Here is a 20,426-nt window from a genome sequence, read left to right as displayed (position 1 = left end):
ATGCAGTAAAAGGGATTTAAACTCTGTACTCTAATTCTGAATCTCTGAACTCTAAATCTCATCATATAAGCTTGTAAAAATGCGGGTAGGCTATTGAGTGCGAGACTCTTCATAATGTTTATAATTTCACAGCATCTTACACAACAGCATTTCGATGAGAAGATGTTTTATTAAAACTTAGGGTCTCGTAATGAATTTTAGCGTAGGCCCTATAGAGTGTGTAAATTTTGTTGGTCTACTCCGGTAGCTCAGTTGGTTAAAGAGTGACTTCGTGAACGAAGAAGCTTCAAGATCAAGCGGCGCTGGTTCGACTCTCGGGGTGTGCGCTTGAGCAACGCACGTTAAGAACTGCTCTCCATTCCGTGGCACCTAATGGATGGAATAGTTTCCCGGTAACTACACTTCAACAATCGGAATCTTAACTTTGCCAATCTCGGTAACCGGCCCTGCGTCAAAAGCTTCTACTAGTATGCGAAACTACCAGAAATAGCCTATAAAGACTTTGTCAGTCCGAAGATAAAGATTCAGAAATCAACCACCCACTTCTGTATGAAACCCAGCTGTATGTAATGTCATTGCAGCAGCTCCTTCAGTACACATATCAATACAGTCCTTTCAAAATAACCCCATTTCTGTGAAAAACTCGTCGAAATTACCATAACCGTTCGATCTGTTTTAACCAGCTATCCATTGATTCGATTAGTTTTACTTTTTCAATATTTAGCTACTAGCATGCAGTTCTTAAGCTAGCCCACTACTAGGGCTAGGCCTATTTACGCAGAATCTAAAACTCCTTTAAGAATAATTAATTAATTAAGAATAATAGTTCGAACTGTTACATCAGTTTTAACAATTGCGTTTTGATATAAACTCTGAAAAGTATCATAGGATAATATGCACTACTTTATATAAAATTGATAACTCTATGCACCCTTGAAATTCATTACGCGACCCCTTGAGAGGTCGCAATCGCCAGTTTGGGAAGCTCTGCTTTAGAATAGATGACGCTTTTCCCTGTTATGGATGGGAAAATACACGCCCCCTGTCATACATATATGTAGTAGGATAAGTAGTCACGTTCTGCTACGCATAGCAGTAATGACAAAAAAATTAGGCAAAACTTTGCGATATCGTAAAGTTATTCACACTTCATATACTTATGCTAGAAATATTTTGGAAAAAAAACTACCTAAAACAAATGAAGTTAAAATTTATTGACCAAGATCAAGCATAATTTTTATTGCTCATGACGTGCCTCAGCAACGTCATTTTGATCACCTTCACAGGTCATTGGCAATTGCATATCAATGGTCATAGCAGAATTTTTGGCAGTGTGTTGTTTATCTAGGTGTTACCGGGAAATCAAAGAAGATGTATAGTTTTATGAGTGTTGCCCAGCAATTCTAATTTGTGTATGTTTTGACTCATATCTATTGAATTAAACAAGTTTTATAGTTGCAGAGAACGAATATATAACATCTTTTTTCGCAACGTGTGACGCCTCAGAAAAAAAGAAACTCAGCATGACATGAAATGCAACATCATTATCTGTTTAAAGTTTAGTTCTTTCTCGCCGATCATTGCTGCAACAAAGATGAAAGCGATTTGCCAAGTGATTGCATTCGTCTGCATCGTGTGCTTAGCTTTAAGAATTCAATGCACAGATGCAGCAATCGTTAAACAAAACTCAGAAGAGTATATCAAAAACATTTTAAATGTTTGGAGCGAAATTGTTATCAACACTCAGCACCCGCCTAAGTCTGTTTACAAAAGCGAACATATCGCAAGACCTCAAGTAAAAACCACTTCCGGATTGCTCTCTGGCGTTACTACCGACGAAGCCCATCAATTCCATAACGTTCCGTATGCAAAACCACCATTAGATGACTTGCGGTAAGCAAAACTTGGTTATTTATTGAGTAGTTAGACATATTTAATTATTTTGTATGGCATGAGTGCAGCCTATACTTCTGTAGGCCTATATGTTTGTTTGTCTTAATCAACAACACAAATTTTCGTATGAATTGTGCTGTTATTTAGACACGAATATACTGTAGCTTACACAATATCCTTAAGAGTATTATTTTATAGCAAAGCATTAAAAAACTTAAGTCAATTACCTGTTTCATTTATAACGTTGTGAGTTGATATGTTTTATAAAAGTTGTTTCATTAAATTGACTGCTTTAATTTGAACTTACATCGAAGACCAGCAGTTTTGTTTGAAAGAAAGGCATACTTTCAAGCATGTGTAAGCCTTTGCAATACCGAACTATTCTACGATTTACAACATATACTGTAATTTTGAATTGAATTGTAAAAATGCAACTTCGTCTTTTCTGCTTGGTATTTAACAAGATTTTTTTTAGTATTAAAAGTGTCAAGACTATAATATATAAAACGACGTAGCAATATAAAATATCTTACTAATATTTTTAAAGTAATTTTTTTTACTAATTAAGCCACTATAAAATATAGCTTAGTTATTATTAACTTTATTATGCACTGCAAAATAGTAGTCTACAAAGCAAACTTACCTCTGAAATGTTTTGTTTTCGCTATGCAAAAAGTTTTGACAGAAAAACTCAACTGTAATATTTTCATTGCTGTTTAGGTTTATGCCTCCAAAAGCATATGAACCAGAAAATGAAACAGAACCGCTAGATGTCTCCCTTAACACTGGGTTAGCTTGCCCGCAAAAAAACGAAACGTGTGATGACGGAGTTTGTTTAGAAAACGTACTGTATCTCTTTTGTCCATATCACTTGTTTTATCACAATGAATTTATTTCATAAAAATGCAAATAACATTTGGTCAACTCATGTGCTTTCAATTGCTAACTCCAACTAAATTTATAACATCAAAAGTATGTTTTGAAGTTTAAAAAACATGCCTGTGGTTCAAAGTTTGCATTAAACAGACAGAAAGTCAATGTCTTGTTTCAGGACCAGGAATCTTATTGGCACCCGACCCAAGTCGTCCTTTCAACGGTCATGAGCCTGTGTCAGTGCTTCATATTGTCTACAAGTACGCGAAACTGCCAGAATTAAGCTTCCAAGGAAGCTTTCTCAGTCCGAAGATAAAGATTTTCACCATCAATATTGCTAATTTCACAATAAAGTGAAAACATAGATTTACTAGTCATTCAGTGCTTGTCGTTCAAATGCTGTTTATTACGTATTCAGCAATTCTTTCGACTATGAGCGTCTTCAATAATGCGCTTGTATTCAATAAATCCATCTTCATCGTCTCCAATCTCATCTTTATATGCAGAACAAGGAAGATTGCCTCATATTGGAGATAAGTGTACCAAGCTCCTTAAATTTAAGTGATGCAGATCAACCTCCTTCAAAGAAGCTTCCAGTGTTGTTGTGGATATACGGTGGATTCTTCTATGCTGGGAGTGCAACTAACCAACAACAGAACGGAAAATACTTGAGCAACTATACGAATACGATTGTGGTTGGCAGTAATTTCAGAGTTGGTTAGTATTGTACAGTAGGCTATTTCTCCTTAGGCTACTTTGAATGTAAAAAAGAAGTGTCACAATTAACCCCTTCAGCCCAGGAGACCGTCTAAATGCTTTATAAAACTAAATCTGCAGTATTTTAATTATTGCGTAAGTTATAGCCTAAATAAGCTGGAGTTGTTTCAAACGACATTTTTTCCTGAGGTAACCTGACACCTTTTTGACTTCAAATTAGGCAATTATTGTTGTTAAAATTGTTTCTGAAGAATTTGAAACTTTTGCGTTTAAAAGGAGTTTCTGTGTTGAGAGTTATGAACCAACGTGCATATAAGTTTTGCGTTCACGTGATGTCAAAACATGTTTGTATGATGCAAGATTTGGCTAGAATAAAGAATTAGCTGTCATGAATAGACATTATGCTAGGTTCTTAAACTTTCTCATTGCATCATATCAGTTATAAATAGGTGCAATTCGCTATTACCACAGCGAACTCGCAGCATCCGGCTAAAACAGGTCGTTAATATCTACATTTTGAAGTAAGCAACGATCATGCTGCTAAAAGCGAAACTCAATCAATTGCAGTTATAAACTGCCGTGAATATTCCAATATAGAAAGTCATAAAAGTCGCAGTGACGTTGAGTCGAGACGTTGAATCAATGTAAAAAACAACTGATTTGATGTCTGGGAATAGGCCACTTATCGAAGTCACAAACAACCTCCGCTCTGCCCTCCATCTCCGAAACATCGATTCTAGCATTCAGTTTCACGGACTCGAAAAACCATCGACACAAATTGAGTCATAGGCTACTTTGCAACTTGATAACGAGAATTTGTTGTTTATGTCTAAGATCATCGTTTGAAAATTCTTCTTATCTGCAAAGTTCTGGGGCTCTGTTCCACCTCGGCTTTGTAGTTCTTTATTCTTTACTCTATTAAAAAAAGAATTCCTTCTTTGTGCAGATATTAATTACATAATGTTGCTCTGTAAATTAATTATTTTGTTGTTAATCAACATTTAACAACTCAATAAATTTGTAGGATTAGAATGTAAAGAGAACCTGTTACAGTAGATTTGTAATATTATGCAATAACCGGCAGAATTAATTAATTAAATGAAGTGTTGTGTTTTTTTATATTCTTATTTTAGGTCCGTTTGGTTTTTTGTACTACAAGGATAGTACAGGTGAAAGTATTCCTGGAAACCAGGGTTTAAAAGACCAACAATTAGCCTTGCAGTGGATACAAGATAATATCGGGAAGTTTGGTGGAGACAAAACAAAGGCAGGTGTAAAAGAGAAATTCTCGTGTATGCGACTTCGATCTTATTGTTTTACTTTAATTCTTTGAGTTCATTTCTATACGCTTTAAAAGAATCAATAAGTTTGGAGTCTAAATATAAGTTTTTGGGTCTTAAAGATGTTTTAGGACTTTAGGTTATCAGTGTTTTCAATGCTAGAACTCTTAAATAATAAAATAAATTGAATGAAAAGCGTTCAAGCAATATTTTTTTTCTTTGTTAGCGTGAATAGTTAACTCTCTGCTTGATATGTTGTTTATTATTATGTCTTTACAATATATAGCTCTCGGTTTTCGTGCTTACTGTATAGCATTGATTGCTTAAAAAATATGCATTTTTAGACTGAGAATTGAACATCTTTTTCTAAAAGCTTAATTTTGGCCGTGTTGAACAAGCTGTCTGCCAAGTATATTGTTCAATAATTGCACATATGCCTACCGAGTTGAATTAACGTATTATTATCCTTTTCCCTTTGTTTTCAAAAGAACTCTTGTCTAATCCGCTATACCACCTGATAAACTTGAAGTTATTATCTCTTGCAGAGTTGATTGGTGATACAAAACTTAAAAATTGCGAGTAGAATACTATTCATAGCAGGAAGCCGCAGGTTCACCTGCAGCCATTCTACTCGCAATTATCACTTGCCCTTCGAAATCAAAAGGGTTACAACTTACAACAATCATAAGAAAAACACCAACTGTAGGCTACAATTACACCGGCAAACTTTCATTTTTAGTTATATTTGTGTTACATCCAGGTTACTATATTTGGTGAGAGCGCTGGAGCTCAAGCCGTGATGTTCCATTTGCTGTCAGAGACTAGCAAGCCGTTATTTCAAAACGCAATCATGGAAAGTAATCCAGCAGTGTTTCAATACCAAACCCCAGAACAGGCAGCCGTGATTACAGAATCTCTTATGGACATTATAGAATGCAAAGAACATTCTATAAGCTGTTTGAGGCAAGTGATCTCAGACTATTCATCTACACATAATTATATTGATTCCTGTCCCATACTCCTCCGCGTAGACAGCCTTTACGTTTGTGTGAGCGCTGTGCTAGAATAGTGAAAACGTCAAACTGACGTTTCAAAGGTCATTGGTTCGATGCCAACCGACGGCGTGTGATTGCGATATGCTAACATAGAATATTTGAAAGTAGACACGAAAGTGAACTTCTCAGCCTACCCCTTACTTCAGCACTTGCGGTTATCATAAATTTTCTAATTAAATTGTTTCTGAATTTTTGCTGCTCTTTTGACTTTACTGTGATCTGCTGTTCCTCACTGAGTTAGGCTATGCAACTTCAATTTATTATTCCTGTGTTTAGTTGTCAGGAATAGCGTTTGCAGTTTCTGTGTGTTTGTACAAAAACAAATAAATTTCTACTTGTCATTGTTTTCTTCAAGTGCTATTGCATTAAATTGTTTTACTTTTAACAAAAGGAGCAATGTCCAATCAAGAAAGTTTTGCAAATGCAAATAGTTTATGATTATTTTTTATATTTGAGATTTTACTTACTTATTTTGTTAAATCATTATTGTTTAGTATAGCCTACAACCGTAGCCATCCTCAATTAGAAGGTCATGCCTACAATCGTATCAAACACTGAACGATTTGATATAAGATTTTTAATGTAATCTACGACACTTCTACGACTTATAAAAAATTATAAGGTTGCAGACCTGGCAAGATTTGTTTTTGTATACTGGTCTGCATGCCAACTTTGATAACAGAAAAATGTAATCGTACAATCAATTTGCAATAGGAATGCAACCATGGATAAGCTGGTAAATGCACAAAAAGAAGTGATTGAGCAAGCGGTCAAGAACAGTGACACTTTCAGCAGCATCGAACCGTATCGACCAATCATAGATGGTGTTGAGTTTTCTGATCAACCTTTAAACCTCTTCCAACAAGGACTGTGGCACAACGAGAAAAACGTTATTATTGGAACGAACACTCAAGAGTTGGCCTACGTTAATGCTGTGTTCGAGAGAGGAAATGTATCAAATTCTCAACTTGTATTAAATGTAAGTATGCTATGATGCATGTTCCATAATTACGTACTTGTCCAAGTGTATATAGCAGTTGACTGTGAAAAGAATAAGGGGAAAGCACTGCAAAGCACTCCAAACGCTGGCACCTTGAATGCCAGCGTTTGGAGCAAATGAAAAGAATTTTCCTCTTGCTCTTGTTGCCATGGTAATGAAAAAATATGTTGCCAAACAAACAATCGCACTTTGAAGTTTTGGTGCAAATCGGTGCTGCGACTGATTGGTGAAACAACCCATTGCCTTTACCAAAGACTTTTTAAAAATGGTACTGAATCTAGTTTCTGCTTGGCACTGAGTAATGGAGTGGATTCGGGTAATAATGTACTCAGTTGCGCCTCTATACGGCTGCATTGACACTGTCTGCTTTGTAAAGCGCTGAGGAGCAACGCATTCTGCGATGGATACAGCGCTATATAAAAACTAACATTATTATTATTATTATTGCATTTACAAGCGCGTCGCGACAGTCAGCAAATCATTTCTTTTTTACATAGAATCAACCTATTCAGACATGAAATCAATGTAAAAAAACGGTAGGCCAACTGGGTGATTCAATGTATTCAGACGTTGAATCAATGTAAAAATGAACTGTTAGGCTAACTGGGTTCTTGGAACAAATCGAAGGGCTTCTGTGAATGTTTCTCAGTTTCAACGCATCCTAGTCAGCAAAAGTACCTTTTTCTACACGATTTCAACGTTTAGCGACGTTGAAACAATGTAAAAACAGCAATTTCTGCTGGTCAGGATAACTAGGCTACGGTAACTAGGCTTTGGTAACTAGGCTATGCTTATTTCCGATATTCCGGAATTTTTTATCGCCTTCGTAACTATGTGTTAGAGGAAACATTGCTTATGTTATATTATAGTCTAGTATATAGTCGTGTTCAATACGGTATTACTATATGGGGTACTGCAGGTAAAACACTAATCAAGGAAGTTGACGTAAGACACAATAATATTATTCGCGCAATCACTAGAAGTACAAAATTCAGTCACGTCACTAGCTTATACAAATCTTTGAATATTTTACAACGTGAAGATATTTACAAACTCGAAATTGCAAAATTTATGCATAAAGTTTCCAATAATAATCTACCGCCTGTATTGCAAGATCGTTTTATAAAGCTTGATAATATTCACTCGCACAACACTCGACAACTAAATAAAATGAAGTATTTTCTTCCACAAATAAACAAATCCGTGGCACACAATCTTCTGACACATCGGGGTACTAAATTGTGGAGTGAATTGGATGAATGTATTAAAAGCAAACACCTAGCTTTGTTTAAAAAACTTTATAAAATTACCTTGTTAAGTTCTTATTAAATCGTTAAAATCGTTCAGTTAAATTATTTTATCTCATGTAACCTCGTATTTGTGTTCTTAAACGATATGATTCATTATATGCTCATGTTTTCCCAGCTGGTCTTGATTCAATATTCTACAAAACCTTATATATACAATTCGATTTCGAAGCTACTGTTCCATCCATCATTATATTTTATTGATACAGTTATAATGTCTGATGCTGCAATGTAAGATGACTGATGACAGGCAGCACCTTGACTGGTTAACCGCAAGGTTGTTCGGTGCTGCCAGACCTTTCTATTGCCATATTTTGATTTGTATGTAATTGTGTTTCTTTATATCGAGTCGTATTAGAAAGGCAAATAAACAATATCTCTCTCTCTCTCTATGCTACCTGCTGATCCTAAACGACCACTACATCTAACTAAACCTTAAATTATTTATGATCTTACTAAAATAAAGAAAAAACTTACACAGCAGCACTGTCAAGAATCATTACCTAAATACAGTGCAGTTGTGCAGCCTATAAAAACCAGTCTAAGCTTTCAGGACCTGAAATTACAGTTTTGCATAACAACAGCAAGGAACCTTCCAGCTCCTCTGGCGGATAATTTGTATTTTCACTTTTTGAAAGGGTTTATTGGATATAAAATCGTTTTTAGGGTTAAAAAGTAAAAAAAAAAACTGTCAAAACTCAAGATTGGCAACACAGTAAGCCCTTTTGGGGCATTGTGACATCATGGGGCGTCATGAGGCGTCACAATGCTACGTGATTTCGCGTAGTCGGCTCGGGCAGTGTAACTGCCGTTTTGACCTCTTGGCCTGATCTGGTGTATATTAGAGCCTGGTGTTTATTAAAATTACGTAGTTTGTCAACCGCTCTTTTTTGTAAGCAAGTTGTCAATTGTCATGCTCTGTAAAAAGAAATCAGGTGCTCTGTATAACCAAAGTCAACACATCAGTTATATAATGCGACCGGCTAATTTATCCTACCTTTGAAGAAAAATGCAATATGCGCTGACTAGGTTGCTGAAACAGTATTTTCGGCCAGGTACCAAGTAAAATGTGGACCCTCAAGTTTTTCTCACAAAATATGGTAATACGCAAGGCAAATAAACAATCCGGGGTCCATCAACAAAATACGAACCAGTATAAATGCTATTGACTTCCTGGTAACATGTATATTGCATATTAAGCCAGCTGTAGGCCTAACATGAGTAACGTTTTTACTGTAATTATATTATAAGCATTGGATACGCCATAGATGTAGGAGAAGCGTATTTTTAGGGGGTGCGAAAGAAATTCTGCCCAAATATGATAAATTGTGCCCGAAACAATTTTGCGATGAAATATGCTCCACCTCAAAACACGTCACATTTTTTTTGCACGTAGGTACAATTAATCTTGACTGCTGACTAATAAACATTACATTACAACATAGTTGTCTCAGTTTATCATTGACACCCAGGAACAAACTCAAATACAACATCACACCTGTGATTTTTTTTTTTATAGCTTCAATCCTGGATCCATTAAAGTTACATTTATCTTGCTGTGTTGCAGTACTAGCAGTAGCCTACATCTTCAAAAAGGTGCAACTTACTCCAATATTGCTACTACTACATGGATGTGAAACACTAAATCTGCAGAAAGATAGTCCACATATGAGACAGCTTAAATCAGATAGTATATTGATAATAAAGAATAAGTTACAGTTTCAAAAAACTACTGTTGTGTTAGGTGCTTTAGAGTATAGAACACATCAGTCTGAAACAGTTATTAATGGAGTCTAACTGGTCTGTGGTGTGTTACCCTGCCATTTATCACTACCTGTTACGGCCAATCTCTGTACAAATCAAACGTCATATAAAACCGTTCAAGTCTACTGAATATTACGTCATGGAAGTTGCTAGAAAATGTGCCAAAATTGCACCATCGTTCATAGACTTGTGTCACACTTGTTTGGACTTGTTTGGGCCTGTTTAAACAGGAAATATTACATCAGCTTTAAACACCTGTTGGAATGACTTCATAATTGTCTTTCATTTATTGCGTCACAGTTACTTTCTACGTGAATTTGAGATATTGATATCTATTCTGGTCATTCGTAAAATGATTGTTTGAAAGTTGGCCGCACTTTTAACTGTTGGCTTAGTGCTTGCTAGCTGGACAAAGGTTCCGTCTTTTATCCAAGTAATCTGTTGTGTAGTGACAGTTTAAGTGGTGTAGGCGTTGCACCCCCTCGTTTTCGGTAGCCTCGGGCTAATTTTACAGGAATACACTGTTTGAAAAGAAGTTCAAGTGTGTGTTTCTTCGGTCATTATATACAGACGAACGGATTAGGGAACTTTGTGTTAAAATTTTCCCAAGAAGAGATTATGGTTTACCGCTGTGACCATAAAAAATAAAAGACGATTCTCTGTCTAGTGTTTGGCACAGAAGCACTTAGAAGCAAAGAAATAATAAAAGAAGATCTTATTGGTTGGTAGTCTAAAGAAGCAAAGAAAATTAAAGACATTTCTTCTCGGTAGGCAACTGAAGAACTTTAAGCTAAAAAGTAAAGACATTTCTTCTCAGTTTGGTACAGAAGAAAAATAACTTTGACATTTATTGGCAAGAAAGAAGATTAAAGGCAATCCATCTGTGCTTGAAAATTCAAGTGGAAGAATCCAAGCAAGTTTTGTGGACGTTTGGACTTCACATACTCGTACAGCTACGGTATCGTGCATTTAAATTCTTTTTTGTATTTTTACGGTCTTTGCAGTTAAGTTTTTTATAACTACTGTAATTTTGTGTGTTTGTGTAACTTAATTTTTTAATTGTTAAATTTAGCTCTAACATTTAATATGTCTACACTCGGTGGTGACAGGGACTCGACCGCCGTCGACTCGACTGAGTTTAAGCCTGATGATGTTCTTTGCGGTCGGGCAGGCCATTCTGGGGAGGGACCCATTAACGATGAGGCTAAGTCAGTTCGAGAGGCCCGGCATCTTAGACGGGATAATTTGACTCAAATTGGGAAACTTTCTGTGGCCCTAGGTTCTTTGAGTGATAAGCAGGAACTGTTAATTTTTAGATCTAACTTATCTACTTTAGAAGAGGAATTAAGGCATTTCCATGCTCTTTTGAGTAAAATTGTTAACTCTGCAATCTTGGCAGAACTTCGTGATAGGGTAGATCCCGAATTTAACTCGTTAAAAAATAACTTCGAACAAAAAGAAAGTGATTTCTCAGATAGGTTAGATGCTGACATACATCCTGAGGATAGCGCCTCAAATGTAAGCACTAGGATGTCTGAGAGCTCGTCACGGATAGTTGCACAAATTAACCTACAGCTAAGACGAGAGGAGCTCCAGATCCAAGCCGAGGCCGAAGCAAGAGCTGCTGAGGCCGAAGCGAGAGCTGCTGAGGCCGCCGCGAGAGCTGCTGAGGCCGCCGCGAGAGCTGAGACCATACGAGTTGAGGCCGAAGCGAGAGCTGCTGAGGCCGCCGCGAGAGCTGAGGCCGTACGAGCTGAGGCTGACGCGAAAGCCGAAGCGAGAGCTGCTGAGTTCGCACTCAAAGACGCACAGTTGAGGGCTGAACAACGTAAGGAGGTAGCTTTAGCTGAATATCGTTCTGAGTTGGGCTCCCGGCGTAGCTCTAGGAAGGGCTCTTCTAGGCATTCCAGAAGTGAACATCAATCGCAGTTTAATTTACCTAACCTTTTCCAGACGCCTGTTCAATCTGTAAGTGGACCTGTACAATCCACATGTTTTCCAGCTGTTTCAGGAGGTCTCGGGGCCGCGGCTAAGGGTCTTCCGAAGGCTGTAGAGCCAAGGTCTGCAAATTACAACCGAACTCCTCCCCCAGAGCGTACAGGTCACGGGGCCGCCATTAGCAGTAATGCTTTGCCCCCTTCAAAGTTTTCTGCGCCGCTAGTTGCTGATCGCCCAGCTACACGTAATTTAGGTGGTTGTGAGAGGCGTATCGTGTCTCCTGATTTTAACGTGTTTGAGGATCGTGATCAGGCTGTGCATGTGACTGAGCCCACTCAGCCCCTTAAGGGATATAGCTTGTCTTCTCCCGCTAAATCGAGTTCTCAACAGCAGGATTGCTTTTTTGAATACCAAAATAGTAGGACGTTCTTCGATAAGGCGGCCTTGATTGGTTACGATGGTAATAATATGCCATTTGTCTTCTTTAAAAATCGTGTTATGGCCTTGATGGCAGCTTCGCCCTTTAAGGGAACTCGTTTGACTTTGTTGCAAGCAGCTTGTGTTAGAACAGCTGCACAAACGATTGCTAATTTGGTTTCCGACACTCCTGGCTTGTCAGAGGAAGACAGGATAGAAATGTCGTTATCTCGCTTGTCCCAACGTTTTGGAGTTCGTGGAGGTCTTTTCGCAGAACCAGAAATTAGAAAGTATCGCTATGGTAGCAAATTGACTTCTATCTCTTCCAGTGATTTGAAAGAGTTTAAAGATGAATTGTCGCAGTGTTTGCTTTACGCGAAAGCTTATGGTCAGCGTGATAAATTAGAAGGACGTTTTGTTTTGGATTTGGCTAAACGACTCCCGTTTGACGCTAAGCAGCGTTATCTTGACTTTTTAGGTGATCAGTATGGTAGCACTGAGGAACCTACTTTTCAGAGTTTGTTTGATTTTGTAGTACGGGAGGAAACGCGCAAGTCGACTGATTTTAGCATTATGCTAATGGGCGATTCTGGTGAGTCGCAGCATTTTAAAAAGTTTGGCAAAGGAAAATTGCCTTCATGTCCGGTTAGGCAGACGTCGGTAAAACCCCATGATAATGTGATTTCAGGGAGTTCGCAGTACTCGACTGCTGTTGGCGCACCGCGCGGCGGTGTGGCCAGACATAGTGACATACCGGCGTGTTTTTGTTGTTCGTCACGTGGTCAAGTTGAATATCATTTTTTGTCTAATTGTAAAGAATTTTTGCGCTTGACACCTAAAGATCGGAGAGATGTCATTGTGAAAGCTGGCAAATGCTTGAATTGTTTGCGCCAGCATATGGTTAGAGACTGTAATCATGCAAATAACTGTCGTAAGTGTGGACCTACCAACGATAGGAAACACTATTTTCTTCTGCATGATTTTTATGTGACGTCACGTGATTCTCTGGATTTGGTCGGTAAAGATGAGGCTGGTGCCAGAGTTCCTGTGCGTAATGTTAAGATTGGAAATGTTAAAGCAGCCTTTAACCGCGTTACTGCTGCTCGTGTTTTGAATCCAATGACTGGCAAATCGAAGTTGGTGTACAAAAAAAAGCTCTTTGCTTTGGGATACTTGTAAAAAATTCTTTAATGCAAGCTTTTACGTGATGCTTCTATTGAAATTGTTGGGTTTAAAAAAAAATTGAGCTGCTACAGTTTTGAATAAAAGCTTATCATGAGCCTCTTGATGCTTAGCATCAAGAGAAGTAGCTATTCGCAAGAAAAATTTAACATACAAGAAAGAAATAGCTTAGTTTTAAATTTGATTTACATATTGAATGAAAATACACAATAAATCTATAATATGAAAAACATTCTGTGGAATGAACTAAAACAAACTAAGCACACAACTCAAAAATAAACATGTTTCATAAAAAACAAGCCCAGTAGTATTTTCTAAGACATTGTACTTGAACATGAGCATAACTTTTTGAAATAAGCATAAAATGGTAACCCAGCCTATAGCTTAAAATTGATGGTGTGTCAAAACTACATTTTCATTTTTAACTGCAAAACTACACTATATTTTCAATTACAGGAACAAAATCATTGCGAACAGTTACTGGCATTAGTCCTAAATCTTCTACCACAGACCACTCACTGACTTTCAGAAGTTGATTCTGAGATACATTGGTGGAGCCGGCATGCTTCCTTTCAAATGTTCGTAAATGTACATTATCCGAGAATAACAGCTTTCTACATTTAAATTTTTTTCTGTAACTTCTTTTTCTATTTTTATCCACGGCCAATATGTTAACTGCACTACACTTACAGATTTGTAGATGTCAGCTAAAATGAGAAAATCACTGCTGATGAACAATAATATAGGATTGTTCCAGCATTTGCATTTGACGAACAGACAGGATTTTCAATTATAGACCAGGATGGTTATATATATCTTTTCAACACAAATTTGCAGGCAATAAATATACCACATGGGAGTAGGGTTGTTGAAAATGATATTGAAAAAGGTTTCTGATGAAACTAACAATTTGAGTTTAATTAATTATGTGTCATATATATATGAGTTTTGAAGGTTACACAAAATTAAGTTGTAACAAATATGTATCCCACCATGTTCTTACTAATTGTGCCCAAAATTATTAATAATTTTGGCAAATTTTTGTTTGCCCAAAGTTTATTATTGATTTGAGGATTACACAAAACTAGGTTGCAACAAATATGTATTGCACAGTTGCACACTATTCTGACTAATTGTGATCACATTTTGTAGCCGAGCCCTGAAAAGTAGCTTAAACCTTGAAACCCCTGTAAGCACTACTGTGTACTGATAAACAATACATAAAACTACTACTAGCTCAAAATGGTATAGTAACGGTGTGTCAACTAGCTATTTATTTACTGTACAGGTACATTCTTTGTTCGGACCAATAATCTGCTTTTTATGTAACCGAAAATTTTTGAGTGTTTTCAAGTCTTTTGAAACAATATAACCCAAAATTATGCGATTTTTTTAGCGTGCCAACAAATTTTTGTTTGGGAAAGATCTTTCTGCGACTGTGTCTCAAGAGTACATAGATCTGTCAAATTCAACGAATGGTAATTGGTCAAGCAACGACTACACTACGATGTTAGCTGCAGAGTTGACTGATGGGTACTTCATCTGCCCAACAAGATCAATGACAAGGTAAGTTTTAGTTTCTTAGTCAATCAATCGATCAGTTGTTTATTTATCAAAAAAAAAACATAAAAACGACATAAAACAGAAATACACACAATGTTTAAGTTTCGTTTTTCATAAGAAGACAAAGAAACGATCATACGGTCGAGTAGACAGTTGCCACCCTGGAAAGCATAATTTGAATTATAAAATTGTTCAACAATTTAACTAAATCGGTTACAACCAAAAAAGAAAACACTAACAAGACTAATACTTCGATCAGGAATTCATAGTTCGATTATAACTTACAAATAGTTGTCAGCCTCATAAAATTTTATATGAAATTTCCCAACGAACATTAAGGATGAATATCACAGGTGGACACCATAAACACATAGCTAATAGACATCGTTGAATATCAGGATATGGTTAGGCCAAATTAAGATCCACTTGTGAAGTGTCATGGTTTTGCAAAGCTGATGTTGCTGTGTTTGTTAAATCATGAAAAGAAAACTTTTTGAGAATAAGGGTTCTTGTGTATTATGAATGGGGTGGATGGGTAAATGAGAACATTTATAATTGCAATCATGAATTTGAATTATGAATGGTCTTATGATAATTAAGTAAATTGGTAAAATTAAGTAAATTAAGTAAATTCATCGCCCCTGCTGAGCTTCGCCGCAAAAGCTGCCACACTCTCCCTGGCTCGCCGGTCACTGGAGCCACACCACGCGCTCCACAGCTACATCATCACATCGGTAATAAAGAAACGCCTCAAATCGAGAAGCCCCTTTGTCGCTCAAGCACAATCCTTGCTGGAGCACAACACCAGTGCCTCATCCTGGATTGCCAATACCTGGCAAGAGGAGTGGACAGACAACACCTCCAGACTCCACACCTTTGTTCCCGACGCTGGACCCATGCCACCAGGAAAAGAGCTTAGCCGACCTGCCTGGGTACGGTTGAATCGCCTCCGCACGGGTGTTGGGCGCTTCGCTTACTTGATGCACAAATGGGGCCTATCAACATCTGCGGCATGCAACTGTGGTGCAGAGGAACAGACAGCAGATCACATCCTATACCACTGCCCGACGTTTACTCCTCGAAGGGCAGTTGGCCTGTTAACGCTGGAGGACTCTACAATCAAGTGGCTGCTCGAAGAATGCCCGGACATTTGACCCCAATGAAATGTAGTTCAAAAACAACCTCTCATAAGAAAGAAAAAGAAGTAAATTGGTTTATTACCAGAGCCTTGTAAATCTGACGCGATATTTCATAATTTGTCAGGTTTACCGCTTTTGATTTAGCGATTAATGTAGCATTAGAAACGTATAGGTTTTTAAATAGAAACGTTAAAAATTTCTTAAGTATGTAATTGCACTACGCTTTGCAATTGATATATTTACATGATGTTATACCTGGAGAAGAGGGTGGACTGAACTTATTTTTGAAGCGAGTGTCATGTTTTATGAGACTGATCACTATGATGAAGTTATTACAGCTTTTGCTCATTTCAATGCAATTGAAGTGAAGTTTCAAATTTCAAAGTTTAACAACTTATTGCCACTGACAAATGCCTTGCTTGCAAATTACCGTTTGATAAAGGGAACCTATAGAAACAAATGCAAACCAGTAACCGATGCGTTTTTGTTTAGGTAGTTGCTCAGTGTTAAAAGTTTTTGAAGTATGAAAGTTTTCTTCATATGTACATTTTACATTGAGCATGTAATTGAAGTGTGCTGCTGAACCATTGTTGCGTTTTTTCGATATACAGATTTCTTATTCAAATAGAATGAGACACCGAATTAACAACACTAAATTCTCTTAAAGTAAGATACTGAAGAAGTCGCCTTTATGATGGCAAATTTTTATCAATAAATTATACAGTGCGAGTTTCCGAACTTGGCTGATTTTACTTTTTATAACTATGCAGTATTTGATTTAACTTTGACTTTTGTAGATTTATGTCTGCAACAAGCAAAGGTGGAAAGGTGTATTTGTACAGCAACGCGTATGCTTTGGGGGGCCCAGGGTGTGAAGCAGTTCAAGTAAATTTACCGGAAGTTTGCGGATATGCGTTTCACGATTCGGAACTTGGTTTTGTCTTCCGTACAGGTCCAAGCTACGGGTAAGAAAAAATGTCTACAGTCATTTTACAGATTGAAAAATGGTTATCAAACTAGACAACCTTTCTAACATCGTGCAGACGGTCTCACCACTTTGGCTACGCAATGAAATACCTGCATCACCTATTTCTACAATAATTTTCCTCCTGTCTTGCGACATCCAGCTTCTCATAATGGAGGGTGGCCTTATTTATTTAAGGATTTATGATTGACCATAAGAGTGGCGCTTTATCGTGTGTTAAAGTTGCAGACGTAGTGGTTGTGAAAGAGAAATAAGACAACTAATGAAATGCATGTTTTTATTTCATTGCAAAAGGATGAACTTTACACAAAACGATGAGACGATAGCAAATATGTTCAGCGCGTATTGGGGAGATTTTGCTTACTTCGGAAACCCATCTCAGTCAAACAATTTTACATCATGGCCTCCATATATGTTTAGTTCTGAGGTGAGCCCCTGTCTGCGTATGGTAGCAAAGTCTACAAATATGATTTCATTGGGAAATAAATAATAAGTTGATCTGTTAACACGTTATTTCATAAAATAACACGTTAGATATACTTCATACAGATCAAGATATCTCATTGGTTGTATAACCTAATACAACGCATAACCTATATGTTTGTATTTGTGACTTGTCAAATTATCTTGTGTAGCTTACATTAACTTTATTATGCTGTGCATTCATAATTTTGATACAAGTTTTTTTTTTTTATGCCAGATGGCCCACGTCTGGTGAACAATTTTTGCATAAAGTATATGCCAATCATTCTCTTGCAGATCTTCTGCAATTGAACGCCTCGTAAAACTTGACTTCCTAAATTAAACATCATTTCCAGTCGATTTCGAAACTATTTCGAATCGAAAATATAAAGCCCATTTAACATCATAAAAAATTGAAATACAATGAAAACAAGCAAAACTGAAACATCTAAAAGTTTTAAGCTTTGAGTAACCTACAACTTATTTTCTATTTAAACTTTTAACACGGAAAATTCCATCATGATAAACAAACCGTTATAGATAAACATTTGCTTTTTTATAGCGGTTCTACTTTCTGATAGCATTGCATAGTTTATTTATTTATTTATTTGTATTAGCCTACATCAAGTCAGCTTTGTGTCATTTGTAACAGAGTTTCAAAATAAACTGATGCAATTGTGTCATATTCGTTTTGTATTTTCATTGCAGTGTTCTGCAAGACCCTGCAACGAATCTAATATAGAAATTACTGTCCCTGACAGCCTGGTGGAGAACAACTACAAAAAGAATATTTGCGACTTCTGGGACAACACAGGATTATACACTGATACATCGGATGGATCCGGTACGGAAATCTCTTCATCTACATCCACATCAACCGTTAAAGGATCAACGACAACCGTGACACAGTCCTCCACCACGTCAGGCACCCAGATCCTATTGCCAACAAACATTGCTCTTTTGCTATTTGCTTGTTGTTTTCGTGGCTTCTTTGCAGTTTTAAAAATGTTGTAGCTGGGAGTGGTAGTAGTGAAAGGTATGGTGCATGTACATATGACTATATCCCACACTCTACAATCGCCAATAGAGCACTGCATATAGTTTAAAATATAAAAAGTGTTTGCAATAGTATTCTAAAGGCAGTAATTACTGTAATATTTCTTAATAATTTTTGTGTGCTATTTCGTTTGAATCTCGCTGTGGTTTTATTCAGCCTATTTTGTTTAAACCCCATAATTTTTGTTTTTATCTCTTAACTTTTATGAGTTGGCTGCTTTTTAATTGGAATCTGATTGTTTGTTTGCATGGGCAGTCGTCAGTGCCATGTAAGCATTGTTTCACCCCCTACCTTCGCAATCCACTGGTGGGGTGGGTCCATATTTTTTAGCAAACTTCTTCAGTGAAGCGAAAATAAAAATATTTCTTTCATATCATTTTAGCAAAGAATGAACCCTCTCATATTCTAAAAGCATAGTTAAAATGCGGACAATTCATTAACTTGCTTGAATCTGTCAGCTATAAGCTGTTTAGTGCTCATGCTCCAGTTTGCTTAGCTTATGTATGGCATTCATTCTATTGTGCTTCACACTCGGGTCGTGAATTAGAATCGAAAACATTTGATTATCCTTTCGGTTAGATACCGCTAAAACAATTGGGGGCCTTAAAATCACCCCGGGTGCAAAACCATTTTTGTCAAGGGCCAAGGCTGCTGACTGTCAACATCTAGTATCTTTGTCATTTTTCAAACATTTAACGTTGCATTAACTTGTTCTACCAACTATTAAAATAAATTTTGCAAGAAAGCGCAATGTTATTATTATTATTATTTATTATATACTTTAACAAAATGGCATAGATGTACTGACTTTGATGACTTGAAATAGTTATTTACTTCACTTGTGAAATAAGCAACGATCATGCTGCTAAAAGCAAAGTCAATCTATTGAAATATTTATACCTGAAGAATTTGGTTTTAAATAGACAGAAACTCCTTGATGTGTTGCAAGCTAATAAATATCAACTTGTCTATAACATCATGTTTGTCGCTTTTGTATTTTAAATAGTTACAAAACATTTGACAGACAAAAATGAGTAAACCTCTAGACGGCGGTTCCTTGAAACATGGGACTCCTACTCCATAACACACAAAAAAGCTTTAGTCTTGGTGTATTTGCAAAGTCGGATTAATCTAGACCTACACATTATCATGCTTTGTTGATATCGACGCTCTCCTCCGAGTTTACTTTCTGGAACCGCCCTGGATAAATGTGTCCTTTGATAAATGAGAAAAATAAATAAACATCCAGGTTCTTACAGGTACCGCGGTTTGAAGCAAAAAGGTTTGTCGACCGTGGTTCAAATCTCCGCGTGCATTTTTGAGCAACCTGCAAACATGCGCGTTCTTCTTTCAGCGACATCTTGCGGATGGCAGAATTGACAGACAACAACACAACAACAGTATCATAGCTGATGCGGCCTTTGATGAACTAGGTGCTCAGTTCGTAAATTTTTCCAGTGTTCCCTTTGTCGCGCAGTGTCCCAAAGTGTTCTTGGTTGGCTGATTGATGTATTGAAATTGGATATAAATGTTGTTCGTTGTCTGCCACGAGCACGTTTCCCGAGAAGACGGCCGCCAAAACAGAGATTTTCGAAATCTTTTTTTCTGATAATGTGACCGAGAAATTTGAGTTGTCTTTGAGTTATGTTGTTCAATAGTTCCTTATCTTGATGTACCTGGTTTAAAACTTCTGCATTTGTGACGTGATCAGTATATGAAATCCTGAGCACTCTTCTGTAAAACCACATTTCAGCTGCTTCAATGTTACGCCTAGTTTCTGTGTTGAAGGTCCAT

The 20,426-nt window shown here is 37.0% G+C and overlaps 1 protein-coding gene across 1 annotated transcript; it reads left to right on the top strand.

Moving 5' to 3' along the window:
- Positions 1-1,596: 1,596 nt before the first annotated feature.
- Positions 1,597-19,600, top strand: LOC145787693 (cholinesterase 1-like). The gene is made up of 10 exons (XM_082599493.1): positions 1,597-1,893; positions 2,614-2,737; positions 3,273-3,483; positions 4,617-4,750; positions 5,524-5,726; positions 6,533-6,797; positions 14,823-14,992; positions 16,926-17,093; positions 17,408-17,540; positions 18,284-19,600. The coding sequence occupies exons 2-10, from the start codon at positions 2,618-2,620 to the stop codon at positions 18,587-18,589; spliced, it is 1,710 nt and encodes a 569-aa protein (XP_082455619.1). The 5' UTR covers positions 1,597-1,893; positions 2,614-2,617; the 3' UTR covers positions 18,590-19,600.
- Positions 19,601-20,426: the final 826 nt, after the last annotated feature.

Source organism: Aplidium turbinatum, chromosome 18, assembly GCF_918807975.1.
Source record: "Aplidium turbinatum chromosome 18, kaAplTurb1.1, whole genome shotgun sequence".
Lineage (NCBI taxonomy): Eukaryota > Metazoa > Chordata > Ascidiacea > Aplousobranchia > Polyclinidae > Aplidium > Aplidium turbinatum.
This window is presented reverse-complemented; position numbering and strand designations above follow the sequence as displayed.